The 18,815-nt window shown below is 45.8% G+C and overlaps 1 protein-coding gene across 2 annotated transcripts; it reads left to right on the forward strand.

Moving 5' to 3' along the window:
* The first annotated feature begins 285 nt into the window (after positions 1 to 285).
* Positions 286 to 13,324, forward strand: TBC1D25 (TBC1 domain family member 25). 2 transcript variants are annotated; one of them, XM_032963275.2, is made up of 6 exons: positions 286 to 570; positions 2,553 to 2,662; positions 2,824 to 2,978; positions 4,183 to 4,310; positions 6,739 to 6,930; positions 7,210 to 13,324. In XM_032963275.2, the coding sequence occupies exons 1-6, from the start codon at positions 517 to 519 to the stop codon at positions 8,707 to 8,709; spliced, it is 2,139 nt and encodes a 712-aa protein (XP_032819166.2). In that variant the 5' UTR covers positions 286 to 516; the 3' UTR covers positions 8,710 to 13,324. The 2 variants fall into 2 exon arrangements, with proteins under 2 accessions (XP_032819166.2, XP_032819167.2); XM_032963276.2 differs by lacking the exon at positions 286 to 570 and adding an exon at positions 577 to 2,103.
* The last annotated feature ends 5,491 nt before the right edge of the window (positions 13,325 to 18,815 follow it).

Consider the following 18,815-nt stretch of genomic DNA (forward strand, 5'->3'; position numbering starts at 1 on the left):
AATCCGGTGGTCTCCTTTTCCCTCCTAACACAAGAAAAAAAATAACCATATGTAAAAAATATATATCCTTTATTTCTAAACATAACATTACATCTCCTCTGCATAGCGGGGAGTGGGGAGGGGGCACCCGACAATTGAAAACAAAAATTCCACCACCAAAGGGCCCAAAAAAATCAAATGACATCATCCCTACCGTAGCACACGCCCCCCCACGTGACGTCACTCCCCGCCCCCACCCCACCCCCCCAGCAGGGGCTCTCGACCAATGAGCGGCGAGGCTCGGCGTATCCGCGCGAGGGAATCTAAAGGGCGGCGCAGGGCGGGAGCGCGCTAGGGATTTCGCGGTGGTCGTGATGGGGGGTGGGGGTAGCAGCAGGGCACCGGCCCGGCATCTCAAGCAACCACCACCGCCACCAACAACAACAACAATCACCACAGCAGCAGCAGCAGCTATAATCTTTACAGAATTTGAAGGGTAGACACAAACAGACCTTCTCGTAGACCCCACCCCCCGCGATGGCGGGAATCAACCTCAACGACGAGTACGACGTGGTGAGGGTCAAAGTGAAGGTGGGTTGATGACTGTGAGGCCGGGCCTCGTTGGATGGACGGAGCCGGTGAGGCGCCCAACGAATGCGCCCCGCGGGGTCGGAGGAGGCGAGGCCGGGGAGGGAAGGAGGAGGCCCTCGTGCCTCTCGGTGTTTGAGAAGCGGAGGGGAGGAGAGGCGGGGGGTGGAGGGTGGTGGAGTGCCGCGACCGCAAGGATTTAGACAATCGCGCGGGTAACTTTTGTGTTTCGTAAGGCGCCCACACAGAGGCAGGGCCCCCCACAACGCCTGCTGGCCCCCCGCCACAACGCCTGCTGGCCCTCCCTCGTGGTGTTCGGTGTCTGTAACACCCCTCCCCAGCTCCCCTACCGGGGCCGGCCTACTGCCTAAAGGAGGAGGCCGGGGCCAGGCAGGCCTCTTAACTTCTACGTCGGGCGAGAGAGAATTCGTGGGCCAAATGTTGTTCGGCGTTATATTTTTAAGACTTAAAAAAAAACCCAGAGATCGATGGCAAAGTGGTTGTTTTTGTGTCGAGGAAGCTTTGCATTTTCTGTTGTCGTCGCCCCGTTCGTCGTGATAGACGGAACTTTTTTGTTTTCCGCAAGGCAGGCAGATTTTTTTATTTCTTTCTTTAAAGGGACCACTCCTGTTCGGGGTGACGTCAGCCCCGGCGGAAGAGACCGTGGGAGCCAAATGATGGCATCGTCCCTTCATTTATTTGTTTTATGATGCCCGCCGAGTAAATTACATGACGCCCAATGCACCTGCTCATGAATGCTTTGGGCAACCACTTTCTTGGGCAGTTTATTTCGTAAATTTCATATGCAAAGATATGCCTAGGCCACCCCCCCCTGCCCCCAACTGACATGGGAATGTGGAATTTCACAACAATGGCATAACGAGCTGTAAACAGATGAGCGCCAGACCAGGCTTTTCAGTGGGAAACCACTTTGGGTTTTTTTTAATGAGATTAATCTTATTTGTGCAATCGGAAAATCGCGAGTCGGAGACATCAAGTTGACTGCATGTGGGCTTTTGAGGCAAGACACTTTGAGGCGAGGCACATTGAGGCAAGACGCATTGGGGCAAGACGTTAATCTCAAAGGGATGATGGCTTGATGAATGATGGGACCAACCGAATGGCAGCTGACGGAGGCAATGCACCTGGGAGTGAGATGGATTGTGGCATCACAGGACGGGAAACCATTATCTAGCATTAGATAATCATTGGCTGATTATGATGAGTTCTTATTTCATGAAAATATACCTTTTTATTAGTTCGGTTGTAGCCATTATTTTTGAAGCTTGCAATGATGATGAGGAGGAGAGGGGGGAGCAGCGGTTCACAGAGATAATGTGTAGGTTTATGACCTGGAATTGCAACCTTTCATAGTTGTCTCAAATGTAGATGTTACTGTAAGTGTTCTTGCATTGTACATTATTTGTGTGCCTTTGATCTAATCACCCATAATGCTCCCGATTTCTTCAGATCTCGGAAGCTCATCGAAGTTGAGCCAGGATTGTGCTCGATGGGTGACCACCACGTGTGGAACAGGTGTTATAGGCTGCTGCAGCGGGCTACGTTGTGTGCAGTGGAGGACAACAGCAACATCCATTGTTGTGCATTACTATGCTCCTACGTCCATGCTCTTGTGTGTCCACAAACGCGCACTAACCAGTGTGGTGAAGTATGGTCAAATAACCCCCAAGACTCGCACGGAATGGGGAGGCCCCTCATGCATTAGTGGCTTGACAAAACCGCTGCACATATAAATTGTGTACACCTGAACCCAATGTCAGTGAGCCAAATGTACCAGTCCGAGTTTCCTAAATTGTATACCAAGTTGTAGCCAACAAATATATTATGCAAAACGCATGAAAATCTACCACCGGATTGTAAGGGTAACCTGACATTTGTGATTTCTAGGAATCCTGGACTGGTGGATTTGGCGAAATTTCAACACACACGTTTCTGACTTTGTAATCCCCAATCCTCTCGCGTAGAAATTTGACGGACTGATGCAACCCGAGTTCAGGACCTTCTCTGTGGACCCTCAGATCACATCCTTGGACGTCCTGCATCACATTTTAGTCCGAGCCTTCGAACTAAGCGGGTAAGAATCGTGAGGCAGCGCCTTCCCTTTATCATCAACAGTCTGTCATAATGGATCTTCACTCTTACTGTTACATTTTGGCATTTTTTAGTCGGGCTGTAACCCCAAATGGTTCAAAGTTGAGCATATTGTTGCGCCTTTCTCTTTGTGTCTGCATACAGAAAGAAGAACTTTGTGCTGAGTTACCTGTGCCAGGAGCCGGGCGGTGAGGAGATGTATTTGTCCATGCTCTCCGACTGGGATTTAAAGTCTGCATTTGGCAGCGCGTCCAAGCCCTTCCTGCAGCTCCGCATCGACGTGAAGCCTTTTGAAGAGAGTATGAGCCCGCCAAGCCCACGTTACATGTGGTTGATATGATTATTTAATTCACCTGATCACCTATGGAACAATTCCAGCAACAACAAAAAAAAGTTGGCATTAGTGCAGCAAAATGTGTCAGCTGTGTAATTCTTGTTGGCAAGGGTTTATGTTTGTTAATGGAAGTGTGGTTCTGCCCAACCCTTAGGGGTGGTGTGAGATGCCGTGAAATATAAACTATTCCTTTGTCACTCCGTTGAATATTACTGCCATCAGATCAAAACCTTGCCAATTTTTTCTAGTTTGATAGACTGGCTTTTGTTCTTTGAATTAACGCTAATCCAGTGCTTTGAAAGCAATGGATGTTTGATCATGCTCATTTGTTAAACATCTAAATCTGCTTGGATTCAACGTAGCCAGCAGATAGCAGTGGGAAATAGGCTTGTGAACGGATCTCTTGTTTACATAGGCTTCCTTCAGTTAAATCTTGATTTGACCTGATGACGGACGCTTGTGTTGCGCCCGAAACGTCGTGAATTATTAAATTTCCTTCAATTACTCCATTTTCTGTACTAAAAAAATATTGGCTAACATCTTTACGCAAGGCCCATCTGCATAGTGAGTCTATCCTGGATGAATACTGCACTATCCTTACTTCAATTGAGCCAAATGCAATATCACAACAAAACAACTGAAAATTACGAAATTTACACGGTCTTGGAATTAAACTGTTCCGGCTGCATGCGAGTATTTGCAACACAGGGCATGACTCGTACGTTCTCTACAATAGAATATGCGGCATTTTTACTTTACACCGATAATTAATGTTTACCAGATAACAAAATTAGTGTGCCTTAGTCCAAAGCTTAATTGATTTGATTAATTGACAAATATTCGCCTTTATGAAACCTCTGCATATCTATCATAAGCATGATGTATAGCTTAAATATATGTTAATTTTATCTCTGTGTAATGTTGTTGTTCAACACAATTTTCTTGTTCACAATAGTTTATCCCAGGTTTTACCCCACGTATTCACAAAAGTGGCCAGTTAGTACGATTATAATTCAATGCAGAGAATGTAAACAAATTGCATGTCGAAAAGGTAATGACAGCAGACTTAACATTTCAACACAAACTGCAGCATGCTGAAAAACATAACAAATAAAACACGGACACTTAAGAAAAATGGCAATGACCATTCCATCCTTTTTGGCTTTCAGGTCCCGTGCTAGAAGACTGGGACATCATCAGCCCCAAGGAGCTGCCGGGCAGCGAAGTGACCCTCTGGGAGCGAAAGAGCCTCAACGTCGGGCCCATCCCCCTGCTGACACAGTCCCTCATCTCACAGGTGGTGGTGGTGATGCACCTTCAATCGGCTTGCTCGTGCAATGTAGTCGAGGTGGGCCTTCCAGAGCCAAGCCACGCATGGCTGTGTCTATAGATGCAGGCATTGCCCGTGCATGCAATTTACGGCAATCTCCGCCTCTCGGCAGCATCCCGTGAGAAAGCAGCTCGTGGTCAGATTGATTTGTTAACCGGTTCCACGAGGGAGCCATACATCACCTCAACATTGCTGCTCCATGCCTCGCACAGAGAGGTTAGAATCGGTTAGGGATGGGTGTTGTGGTGGTGCCGAGGGCCTTTGTCGTTTAGGAGCGAGGGCAGCCGAAGGCCATCCGCACAATACAATTGGCTCCCGTATTAAGAAGGGTTTGGTTAAACTAGACCCCCCACTACCTAAGAGTTTCCACTGCGATGGTCAGATTGTGAAGCCTGTGTTGAAACGTAATGTTTATGCAATGGAAATATTGCATGCTGCTGAAAAAGGTTTCCTGATTAAGATATCAAAGTGAAAGTTAAATATTGTACATTTTTTATAATCGAGTTTAGTGAATCAAACTTTGATTGGTCAACCCTTCAATAACTGCCACTATAATACATTTTTTTAAACGTGTGAACGTCTTCTCAAAGCATTATAAGGTTTCAGTTCATTTTCTTAATTAATTTAAAGGCAGCAAAATACTCCCACTTTATTTGAAAATAAAGTTTTCTTTGTACAATGTTTATGTAACGATAAAACAGAACAATACAATTATCTTCCCCATAAATGGTGTGTTTTCTATGCAACCAACTGTATTGCTGTATGTGGGTTGACCTAATTGTTAGGTCATTGTGAATTATAATTAACTAGCCTTTTGCCCATCCAAGGACGGGTGTATTGCAGTAAGTATGAAACTTGCGAGCGAAAAGCAGACGTGATATATTCATTGCATTAATGCGTGTGGAATTTGTAAAGGCGCGGTAACACAGACCTATTTCATTTTAAGGTTATAATCCCTTGTTCATCATGACGTCCTTTTTACTTTGATGTCTCAACAGCGTCACGGAGATCACGTGACGTGAGGGTTCTGCCTTTGTAGTGAGGGTTGTGAGTTGACGCCGAGGAGTGGGGAGGAGGCGCCTCGCCCCCTCATGTGGAGTGACGTCAGCCGCTAATTATTATGAATGGGGGGGGGGGGGGGTCCATTTGGAGGGCGTCACCTGCTCATGATTATTAATGAGGGGGGCTGTTCGATGTGGAGTGACGTCACTTGCACATGATTATTAGTGAGGGGGGTAGTACTCCATATTGAGTAAACGTGACCTGCTCATGATTATTAATGAGTAGGGGTGGGGGGGGGTGTCCATTTGGAGGACGTCACCTGCTCATGAATATTAATGAGGAGAGCTGATCGATGTGGAGTGACGTCACGAGCGTTAAGGCCATGCCTGGGTGATTATAGTAGGTATAATAATAGATTACAGACACAACTAGTCAAAGTTCAGCTCGGTTTGCAGCTAGGTTTATACCACAATATGTTACCATTGATTATTTTTATGACCTTGAAAGTGACGGACTAAAAACAATGTAACTTAGACTGTTTTATCATTTTTTTTATATAATCATATCTGCCCCTGCCTGGCCAGATTTGGTAGAGGGACATTACTCATTTGAACAGAATTTGCACCAGGCAAAAAAAAAATAGGGACTGCATTGTGGGCACAAGAGGGCAATAGAAGGCAGTGCAGCTAAAAGCAATTGTCTTTATGTACAATGCTCCCATTTCTTCACCAACCCGCACCGACCAGCCTGTGAAGTATGATAAAATCATCTCCACGCAACCCACGCAGCACGGAGAGGGATCCTCATCCAGCAGTGAAATGACAAAACAGCATTTATTTACAACGTGGTATCATATTCTTAGCTCTTTCGGTAAAGTCACGTTTGTGTTATGGTCGAAACGTCGTGAGAATTTTAATTGTTTTATATATATATATTATTATTTTATTGTTTCCCTTCAACGTGACTTTACCGAAAGAGCTAAGAATATGAATTACTGCAGTCACGAAAGCTTTAAATCAAAATTGAACGTGGTATCAATAAACTCTGAAGTACAAGACAAAACTATTTTTATTTTACCATGTAAGGCCCACTGAGCTGTATGGCTCTTTTTCAGAAGCGGCTTATCCACAAATGATAGCTCAACGAAGTGGCTTATCACGTGGAAATGTAAAGCAGCCAAGTACTCGAAACGCACGATTCTAAATGTGTCGGTAAAAATCGGAGGACCCAGAGAAAAATCCACGCAAACACGCAGTGAGAGACATGCAAACTCCAAATATACAGGCGTCGGGGTCGAACCCACGTCCTCTTGCATACCAGGCGAGGCGGTTAACATTTCGCCACCGCGACAAGACGTTAATTGCGGACCCTGCCGTGTGTGTGCCCTGTGCAGGTGGGGCGCACGCTCTCCAAGGTGCAGCAGGTGCTAAGCTGGTCGTACACGGAGGACGTGGCGCGACCCCTAAAGCCGCCGCTGGGCGACGCGGAGTTCCACTCGTTCCTGAGCCGCGACGGGCAGCTTGTGCGGCCCGAGGAGCTGCGTCTGCGCGTCTACCATGGCGGCCTGGAGCCATCCCTGCGCAAGGTGCCGCACACACGAACCCCCACCCCCTCCCCCCCCGCCTACCTCCCTCCAAACCCCCTTCCAACCAGTTCTCACCTTGTGTTCGATGTGTTCTTGAATTGTCACGCCGATTCTGTTGTTACAACGAATCGCTAGGGGGGGTGTGAATCTTTAACGTCCCTACTTTATTGACAAAAAATCGGCAATCGTTGTTAATGCCTTTTCATAGGCAATCGCAGAATTAAAAAGAAAACATTTTCGGTTCGTTGACACCGATCATCGGCACGCCGCAATGCGCAGGTCGTGTGGAGGCACCTGCTCAACGTGTACCCGGAGGGCCTGACGGCGCAGGAGAGGCTGGACTACATGAAGAAGAAGTCCAAGGAGTACGAGGCGCTCAAGAGCCAGTGGAGCATGCAGGCCAACAAGGAGGAGCTGGAGTTCACCGTTGGCATGGTCCTCAAGGACGTGCTCAGGACTGACCGGACGCTGCCGTACTACGCCGGCTCCGACGACAACCTGCACGTGCGTGCGCTGCACGACCTGCTCATTACGTACGCCGTCAACCACCCGCGCGTCTCCTACTGCCAGGGCATGAGCGACATCGCCTCGCCCATCCTCTTCATCATGGACAACGAGGCGCACGCGTACGTGTGCTTCTGCGGCATCATGAAGCGCCTGCGGGGAAACTTCCTGCCCGACGGCGAGGTCATGTCCACCAAGTTCCGGCACCTGGCGCTGCTGCTGCGCTTCTACGACCCCGAGTTCCACAACTACCTGGTGTCGTGTGGCGCGAGCGACCTCCTCTTCTGCTACCGCTGGCTGCTGCTCGACCTGAAACGCGAGTTCGCCTTCGAGGACGCGCTGCGCATGCTGGAGATCATGTGGAGCTCGCTTCCGCCCGATCCTCCGCAGGTGGAGCTCGAGCTGAAGGGCGCCCCCCTCGATGGCACGGAGTGCAGCCAGCAGGCGCCGCACCGCCGCATGGTGCGGCCACAGATGACCTCCACCGCTTGCAGGACTGCTGGTGCTGCCCCCGGCACGTTCCCCGCTCAGCCCCGCGCCGCCCTTGCCAAGTCCCAGCCGGAGAACTACCAGACGCCCACGCTGACGCCCACGGGAGCCGGCGCCGCCATCGCCTCCGTCGGCGCGGTGCCGAACGGAAACGTGTTCCAGATGGCGCCTTGCCCGGTGGGAAACCTGAACGTGGCCGCCCGTGACGAGCGGTGCCTTGGCCTCGTAGCGGGCAGGCGGCCCTCGCTGAGGAAGTCGTCCGGGAGCGCCGCGTCGGAGATATCGGAGGAAGACGAGGACGAGGAGAAGCCGCTGATGAGCCCCAAGATGTTGGAGCCCGACCCCGACACGAGCGCGCTGGAGCAAATGAGGCGTTCGGCGAGCAGCCTGTCGTTGTCGTTCAAGGCGTCGCTCCTCTCGGTGGCCGGGCACAAGCTCAGCAACGCGCCGCCCGCCCTGATCAACGCCAAGGCGATAGAGCCGGGCTCGCCTGTGGTGCAACCCGCGCAGTCGCTGCCTCCGCCGCCGGAGTTTGGCAAGGGCAACCCGTTTGTGCTCTTCATGTGCCTGGCCATCTTGCTCGAGCACAGGGACCACATAATGCGCAACGCACTCGACTACAACGACCTGGCCATGCACTTCGACCGGCTTGTGCGCAAGCACAACGTCGGCAAGATCCTGCACCGCGCCAAGGAGCTGTTCGCCGACTACCTCCGTGGGGAGACGTGGTGCTCGGAGGAGGGCGCAGAGGTGCAGGCGGCCGATGTAGAGCAGGCGTCTCGGTAGCGTGCCGGGACGGGCCCGTCCGCGGCAGGGCGGTTTACAGTCGTGCCTGGCTCTTCTGTGGCCATCTGCGTTGGGAAAAAAAAAAATGTTGATTCCGATACATTGCCCCCGATTACAAACTTGTAAAAAAAAGGATATTTAACTGCTGTTCACTTTGAATGATCGATGGTTGAGTATGCGACTCCTAAATTGTTTTGACTTGGTTGACGATGGTACCGGTGAAAGGGATGAGTGTGAAATGAATTCAAAATTCATCACCCCTTTTCTGCATGCAGGAACTCACCTCTGCAGAGGACTTGCCCACTTTCCTCACCGTCTCCTGCAGAGATTCTTGTGACCTGTTAATCGGTACCTAGGGCTTTTTGCTTGTAATATTGTTGTGTGAAAATTGGATGGTAAAATGACACACCCCCCCACCCCGCCCCAAGGTCAGGTTTGAGTGAAGAACGATGTTCTTGTCAGTTTGCATGCTTTCTGTGTATGATTTTGGTAACATTTGGAGAGAAAAAAAAACATTCACAAACTGTTACTGACCTTCATTGAAAATTTTAGGAACGAGCTGTATCACTTCCAGGGATTATTTTTCCACGGCCATAAAAAAAATCTCAAATTTTTCTAGAGACTGTACGTTTAAGGAGGTCCGCGTATTCTTGCTTGTGTACAGTTTAATGCTGCCAAACTGCGCACACCACATTTCTCAAGGCGGTCCGATACGGTCTCTGCTGGACGTTTGCTTTTAATGAATCGACTTTATCTCACTCATTAGTTCACCTAAAGACCATTGTTGCACACCAAGGGCACTGTGACAAGCATCGGCTGGCACATTGGCATAACCCAAGTGGGTAATCTCTGAAATATTCAATCCATCCAACACAAACAATAACCATTAATATGATACGTCGACTGGGAATTGTTATTGTATGTTTGGCTGTGATAGTGTGCTGTAATTAACATAAATTACCAAGATAAACACATTTTCCATGGGAAATATTGTAAATAAATGATCTGCCTTTTCAACAAAGTGTTTATTTGCCAAGCAGATATGGTACTTGTTTTTTTTGGCAAGGTGGGCTAGACGGAGAGATGTAAATCTGTTTTCAGGCCAATTTAATTTTGTTCCAAATATTTTATACCAAAAAAATACTGAGGCCAGACCGGGACATTTTGTCTTGGATTTAATTCGCAGGAATGTGCAGGCACCTGGAAATCATCTTGCACAAACACACGTACACACGCCTTGTTGCCCTTGATGGCTTTATGTCCTCTTCGCTCAACAGCCGTCCACTGCCGTAGTCTGGGGGACGCCAGCCAAGTTCCTGTACAAGTTCACGGCGTCGGAAGCGCAGATGGGGGAGGATCGTTTTAGCGTGTCGTCGTAACGCCACGCTGTGTCGTGCTGGGTGTAAAGCGGCGAGCTCGTGGCCCGGTGCGGTGATGTTTTATTGACGCGACAGTGCAATTTTTACTTTTTCCCTTTCTGTTTACGGGCCATCCTTAATTTGGATGCTGCTTGCGTTTGTCTAAACCGACATGGAAAAGGCAATGCGTAGGACTTTCACTGAAAAAGCAACTCGTGGCCCGGTGCGGTGATGTTTTATTGACGCGACAGTGCAATTTTTACTTTTTCCCTTTCTGTTTACGGGCCATCCTTAATTTGGATGCTGCTTGCGTTTGTCTAAACCGACATGGAAAAGGCAATGCGTAGGACTTTCACTGAAAAAGCAACACATTTTGGACATTCTGCGACAGTGTTAATGTCGATGTATTGATAATTCTTAAGCTGAATCGTTTATTTCTTTGCAAATATTTATTTAGAATTTTTGTTTACATTGAGGGGGTCGTATAAATGTAAAACACTACATTTAAACGTTAAAAGCATGCCTTTACATTCGCTTTATTCAACTGTCTTCCATCTTAGGGTCTGATGCCAACTTCTTTTAACCATTTTAGAACCAGTTATGCATTGTGTGTGCACGTCAGATGACTGTGCATTACATTGAGGCTTATGCCCATAAGGAGTCTTGACATAGAGACAAAGACTTTAAGGATGGGTCTTTGATTAGCAATTGGGTCACTTGCCTTCTCGTTTGATAATTTTATTTGTTTATTGAAAAATAGCATACACCTTAAGTGAATATCATGTTTACATTACTTTGTATTGAGCACAAAGGCTACGTTTGCTACGGAACAAAAACATTAACAGCCTGTGATCCGAGTGGATTTGTCTTTACTCCCTGGGATGGCGAATACTATTCTTGTCGAAAGGTTAGCATATATACACACGCCGTGTTTTAGCGACACACTTCATTTTGATGTAGACGTTTTCAAAAGCGTTTCCCCCCCCCTCCAAAATGATATTTTATGTCAAACGTTCTACAATATCATTATTTACCAAAACTCTTTCACAAACGCCTTCCACAGTGACTTGAGCTTTCGTGCCATAATTTGTGACCTTGGAAATAAAATAGCTTCAAGAAATAATTGTCAGCAATTGCCGTCCGAGTTGGTAACCGGATAAGCCAATTTTGGGCCTATGGTGCAAGGGCTGCAAAGAAGACCGACAGGGAGGTAAAACTATGGTCGTTTCACTTCACAGGGAGACTCGTTTTGCTTCGGGGTGTAAGCATTGGATCGCCAACAGGAATAGCAAATTATTCCTTGAATGTAGTGTCGACTGAGGCCAAGCTCATCACAAATATTCCTTTGCTGCGCCGTCACCAATGTTCAACATGAAATGATCATAAACGCCCTCTGTTCTCTGAAATCCGGCTTGAATTTGTGAAATCATATTTTATTTGTAAAAATAAATCAAAGCCACTGGGCAAAAGGAGAATGTGTTTTGCTGTAGGTTTAAGTTTGCCTGTCCATCTCTGCAGCAATTTTATGTAATTGCCATGATTCGGTGTCACAATTAGATTTAATAATCTATCCTCGAGGTCTCCGATACCATATGTTCCTGAAGCAGCTCCGAGCATGTGAAAATTCCACACTCGCAATCCACCTACCTTGGATTGCATTCTCATTCGTTCAGTGTCATGCCATTGGGCTGAAGAAAACCGCACATTATACCTAAATTATAATGATGCATTTCATGCATAATTGTTGATGTATGGGAAAGGTTGGTAACATTCCTATACTCTATGCATAGCAGAAAGTGAATAGGTGTAAACCGTTTTGTCCCACTTTAAATTGTACGAAAATCAATTTGTTAAAGGTGTGCTCCAATAGAAGGAATTCACAAGGTGAAGTTTGGCTTCAGATAGACAACAGGGGACTCCCACCGATTTATGTTCGAGTGAAGTTTTTACGCGAAGTTGCATCGCAGGAGTTTGACGACGGGATATTTCCTCACATTTGTGTCCAAGAGAATGAGCCTTTTAACACGTAGTAAGCTTTCGCGACCAATATCATCCATAAGAGGTTTTTTTGGAGTTAGATCGCGTAAATATATAAATGTGTCGTTAAAACCCGCCACCACCCGACACAGCCCATTAGTAAGGGTTGTCACGTAAACAGAACATGGTTCAATTCGTCACTCGTACAGCACACCGGTGTGTTGAAGAACCAAGCCACAACATTTACAATCTTGAGTACGACGTTTCGCCATTAATTACAACTAGCCTCATCAGGCAACAGCCAGATTTGTGGAGAAGTCCACCTGTTTCGTTCCTTGTATAGAGGCGTAGATGTGGTGACCACGCTTCTGCGCTCTTGTGCAGAGTGGGGGGGGGGATTACTGAGTCAGTAATCCCATCCCCTGATGAAGCTAGGTGTAATTACTGGCGAAACGTCGTACTCAGATGGTAAATGTTGTGGCTTGGCTCTGCAACACACCGGCGTGCTGTACTAGTGACGAATTGGCCACGCTCTGTTTACGTGACAACCCCGACTGGTTGGCTGTCTCGGGTGGTGGCGGGTTTTAACGACGCATTTATATATGTACGCGATCTATCCCCCAAAAAACCTCTTAAGAATGAACCTTGAATATTAAAAGAAAATGGCATTGTCATTTGCCTTCAGTTACGCTAATGTATTAGAGCAATATTGTTCTTATTAAATCCACGAGTTAGTGCTGTTGTACTCCACGAGCCACGAATAAATATGCGATGTTGATTTATCAATGCCAAACTTGTTTATTGTGCAATTGGTTTCAAGTGTTTTTTGATGCAATTTATTTGAACAAGAGCACTTTAAAAGCACTCTTTTTTGCCTTCCATATTTTGTTCCATTTTCCATGTGAATTTATTGTTGGTAAATATATTATTTTCACACCTCAATTGTGTGATAGCAACTGCGTATATGCTTTATTGTGTATCTTGCCTCTTGTTCATTTTACCACCGTCATTTAATTTGATGGTTTTACCCCGATAGGTGAATTGAAAAAAAAATACACAGGCCTAATTAAAGTTGAAAGTGTAGTGTATTGTATCAGACGTTTAATAATATGCCACGCTTGCAAATGTTTTTTTTTAATATCTTTCAAGGCATTGATCAAGATTTTACGCCAATGTGAAAATTATTCTTGTGGCACAACAGTATTGTTTTAAAGCGTTGGGACCATGCATGAAACCAAACATCCGTGTATATAATGAAAAATTAAATGTTTTAAAAAGCATATATGTTGCCATGGTTTATTTACTCCAACTCCAAAAGGGTGTTCTCGCTACACATAGGCCAAAGGAACCTAACTACATCCATTCATATTCTTAGCTCTTTCGGTAAAGTCACGTTGAAGGGAAACAATAAAATAATAAAATATATATAAAACAATAAAAAAAATTCACGACGTTTCGACCATAACACAAACGGTCGTCATCAGGTATGAAAAACCAACGGCAAGAAACATTTGAAAGAAGTGGCGGTTTGCATTTATTTTTAAACGGTGTATTTATAAAAAAAAAACGTTAGCTAAGAATATGAATTACTGCAGTCACGAAAGCTTTAAATCAAAATTTACATCCATTCAACAATTAAAATCGATTCTTATCGGTGCGACATATGCGTCGAATCGTACTTTGTGAGAAGACGTGTACGACTTATGCAAATGATATGTTCGTGTCACAGTTTAGGCTAATATACCAAGAAAAACTGAAGGATAAAGACACAGACATTGAAACTACCAACAAGATGCCAAATGTTTGTACCCCCCCCCCCAAAAAAAAAATCTGAAATCAAGTCGTGACGATTAATCGAATCACTGATAAGGGTGGCAATTGCTACGAGCCTACTAAGCCAATCCTTATATTCTTTCCCCCCCTATCAAAAATTGCCCTGTGTCACGATGGCATAAGGGTCACACTGCACGGGCAGAAATGTAAATACTGTATGACAAATGAGCAAAATGCTGTTCAGCTGCCCTCAGGATAGTTCGCGTTTTTAAAAAAAACGAGAGTTGACATTGCGACGGTTTTCATTCGCTTCCTCATCATTTCTCAGTTGGTCGTGGCGCTTCGGGGAATTAGCTGCCGATATTCACCGAGGCAAAAAAAAATAATAATGCGCGCCCGTGAGCGACGTGCGGTTGCTTGTATATCAATTGCATCCTCTTGACTTGCACGGAATTGACATGTCCACTTCCAAAGGGAACCGTCCTTCCACACATTTCCATTGGCCGTGATGACGCAACTCCCGAGTGAAATATTTATTTGGGAGAAACTACATCATGTGCGGTTCGTCACCCCACAAATAAAATGTGTGGAGAGACATCGGAGAAGTGGGAGGGGGGGAGGTGTCACGGAAAGCCGAGGGTAGCATTTGCCAATTTGACGTCGCTCCACCGCGGCTAACAATGCCCCCTATTTGACTTCGCTGCCAAGTTGCTAACAATGCAATCTTAAATTTTGATTTAAAGCTTTCGTGACTGCAGTAATTCATATTCTTAGTTTTTTCGGTAAAGTCACGTTGAAGAGAAACAACAAAATAATAAAATATATATAAAACAATAAAAACAATTCTCACGACGTTTCGACCATAACTCAAACGGGCATCTTCACACCTGAAGATGACCGTTTGAGTTATGGTCGAAACACCTGAAGATGACCGTTTGAGTTATGGTCGAAACGTCGTGAGAATTTTTTTATTGTTTTATATATATTTTATTATTTTGTTGTTTCTCTTCAACGTGACTTTACCGAAAAAACTAAGAAAAATGCAATCTTACTTGAATGAGACGCTTGAGCTTACTTTAAATAAACACGATCAGAAGTAATGCGAAAAGAGGAGTCAGTAGGATATTGCTGTGACCCCTCTGTCCGTATCCCTTTGGTACTTCTAATTGCTGAAGCGCTCTCTACCTGACGTCCAATTACACACCAGGAACACGTGACTATAAAAGATCGGGAACACGTGACTATAAAAGATCAGGAACACGTGACTATAAAAGATCAGGAACACGTGACTATAAAAGACCAGGAACACGTGACTATAAAAGACCGGAAACACGTGACTATAAAAGATCAGGAACACGTGACTATTAAAGATCAGGAACACGTGACTATAAAAGACCAGGAACACGTGACTATAAAAGATCAGGATCACGTGACTATAAAAGATCATGAACACGTGACTATAAAAGACGTGACTATAAAATACCAGGAACACGTGACTATAAAATATCATGAACACGTGACTATAAAAGATCATGAACACGTGACTATAAAAGATCAGGAACACGTGACTATAAAAGATCAGGATCACGTGACTATAAAATATCATGAACACGTGACTATAAAAGATCAGGAACACGTGACTATAAAAGACCAGGAACACGTGACTATAAAATATCATGAACACGTGACTATAAAATACCAGGAACACGTGACTATAAAATATCATGAACACGTGACTATAAAAGATCAGGAACACGTGACTATAAAAGATCAGGAACACGTGACTATAAAAGATCAGGAACACGTGACTATAAAAGACCAGGAACACGTGACTATAAAAGATCAGGAACACGTGACTATAAAAGATCAGGAACACGTGACTATAAAATACCAGGAACACGTGACTATAAAAGACCGGAAACACGTGACTATAAAAGACCGGAAACACGTGACTATAAAAGACCGGGAACACGTGACTATAAAAGATCAGGAACACGTGACTATAAAAGACCAGGAACACGTGACTATAAAATACCAGGAACACGTGACTATAAAATACCAGGAACACGTGACTATAAAAGATCTGGAGCACGTGACTATAAAAGACCAGGAACACGTGACTATAAAAGATCAGGATCACGTGACTATAAAAGATCAGGATCACGTGACTATAAAAGATCAGGAACACGTGACTATAAAAGACCAGGAACACGTGACTATAAAAGATCAGGATCACGTGACTATAAAAGACCAGGAACACGTGACTATAAAAGACCGGGAACACGTGACTATAAAAGATCAGGAACACGTGACTATAAAAGACCGGGAACACGTGACTATTAAAGATCAGGAACACGTGACTATAAAAGATCAGGAACACGTGACTATTAAAGATCAGGAACACGTGACTATAAAAGACCAGGAACACGTGACTATAAAATACCAGGAACACGTGACTGTATAATACCAGGAACACGTGACTATAAAATACCAGGAACACGTGACTATTAAAGACCAGGAACACGTGACTATAAAAGACCAGGAACACGTGACTATAAAAGATCAGGATCACGTGACTATAAAAGATCAGGAACACGTGACTATAAAATATCATGAACACGTGACTATAAAAGATCAGGAACACGTGACTATAAAAGACCAGGAACACGTGACTATTAAAGATCAGGAACACGTGACTATAAAAGACCAGGAACGTGACTATAAAAGATCAGGAACACGTGACTATAAAATACCAGGAACACGTGACTATAAAATACCAGGATCACGTGACTATAAAAGACCAGGAACACGTGACTATAAAAGACCGGGAACACGTGACTATAAAATACCAGGATCACGTGACTATAAAAGACCAGGAACACGTGACTATAAAAGACCAGGAACACGTGACTATTAAAGTAATGGATGCAGTTGCTGGGTGGAGCGGTGGCACAGTCGTTAGCGCACTGCGCTCTAAACCCGGCAGCCCGAGCTCAATAATGATGACGATAATTTGCATTTACAAGGCGCAATTAATCCAGAGATTATAAGTGCGCCATGCAAGAAATTAGTAAATATCAATACTGCAAAGTCCTGAATCCACTGGTCATACATGGGAAGTGTAGGCCAGGCGAAACAGGGGAGTCTTTAGAGAATACCTAAACATGGCAAGTGACCTCGCCTGTCTAACCGTGACTAGTGGCAGGGCTTTCTCAGCAGTGGATAAGATCAGTGCTGAACTATGTCTGAACTGGGCTCCCCCTACTGCAGTCCTGTACCAACGTGGTGAAGATGTGCCCACACACACACACTTATCAACAGTCGCTGACAAAGGGCTGCAAAATCATTATATTTATTGTACCTTGGGCAAGCGAGGAGATAGCGACTTTGAGACTCGCCGGTAGGGATCGAGTTTCACAAATGTGTTCTGATCCACCAACCCCGCCTCTGAAGTGTGCCGAATTACTGGTTACACAGAGCCACTGAGTGTCCTGTAAATATTTGCTTTAACGCAATAAAGGTCCCGCATTGAGCGTGTCGATTTCCGTAATGACGCCGTCATCCTGAGCAACGCGCGCTGGGGATGTGAATAAGTGCCGACGTCGAGTGGCGGATACCGCTCTAAGGCTGTCGAGTTCAAGTGCCTCGTCGAAACGCGTGCGTGGTTATATTGCCATGTCGGCTGGGGTTGTTCGTTGCCAGCACCGCTCCGGTATATGCATCGGTGTGACAATTTAGCAGGTCCTTCCATCCATTAACCTATTCCGGACGGCCGCTCGTGGCCACTAAAGTGTCCTCCCGGCTACTTCGTCTGCATCATTACGGCGCAGTCTCTCCCCGCGTGCTTCAACGCGGCGTCTGTCGATTGCCAAGCAGAGACAAACATGAGGACGGAGTTCAGCGAACGTCGAGACGCGCGGCGGCAGCGCTGACCCCTTAGCGCGCAAGCCACGCCGTTATCCATCATTTTGTACAATCCACCGCTGGCTTTGTCGGGGTTATTTAACCGTCTCTCGCCACGCTGGTGAGCGCATGGTTGGCGAATAGGGAGGGCACAGGAACCGACTAAGATCTCGCCCGCCACTCACGATGTCGGCTTTGTGGCGGCGAATCGATCCCGGGTCACCGGGGTTCCCAGGGCAGTGTGCTCATCGCACCGTGAAGCTACTTAGAGCAAATTATTTCACGAAATAGGATTTACACTTTTGGTTTCTAAACGGTTAACACACGCGGCATAATTGTACACTCGATAATGACATGGTGTGTGTACTGCATAAATCAAATAATACTTGACAATCTCATTAAACTAATGTAACTCACCAATTCAAATCCACAACTCCGGTTTCCCTCGAGTGGTGAGGGTAGAACAAGCTGCACCTCCGATAAGCACGGTTAAACTACGTACGGTGCAAAAGAAGTTTAACATACGGGTACATACGGACACTTTCACTCGGTGAACACGCACCGTGCTGAGTGGATGGTTTAAAGTGGCCTGTGCTCCTTTGGGTGTGATGTGCCAAATGGCTGGTAAAGTGGGATCCCTTTATTTCTTTACCGATTGTACTCATTCATTTACCCAATGGGCTAAATGGCTGGGCAGGTGGGTGGCTGTGGGTGCCTTTATATCTGCCCCATAATTAAACGCGGACGGGAAGGACGGTGGTGATTTACCATTTCCTCACTCAGCAATCGTTGCATTCAGAACCGGCTCTATTAAAGACCCGAGGTGCAGCAGGTGTTGTGTTAAAACACGTTTTACTGAAACTTTATTGCATGCTTGTGAAGACAGCCAAGTATACAGCTTGAGTTGATGTCGATCAGTTTAATACGTCGTAAGGCTTTTCGCGACCAATATTATCCATGTTTTTTTTCAGGTGAGATCGTTTATAAGTGCTTCGTGAAACCCGCCACCAGCCACATTGCCTGATCAAGCTGGTTGTAATTAAAGGCGGAACGTCGTACTCCAATTGTAAATGTTGTGGGTTTACTCTCCAACAC

The sequence above is a fragment of the Petromyzon marinus genome, chromosome 30 (genome assembly GCF_048934315.1).
Source record: "Petromyzon marinus isolate PM22_M1 ecotype Great Lakes invasive population chromosome 30, UKy_Petmar_22M1.pri1.0, whole genome shotgun sequence".
Taxonomy (NCBI): domain Eukaryota; kingdom Metazoa; phylum Chordata; class Hyperoartia; order Petromyzontiformes; family Petromyzontidae; genus Petromyzon; species Petromyzon marinus.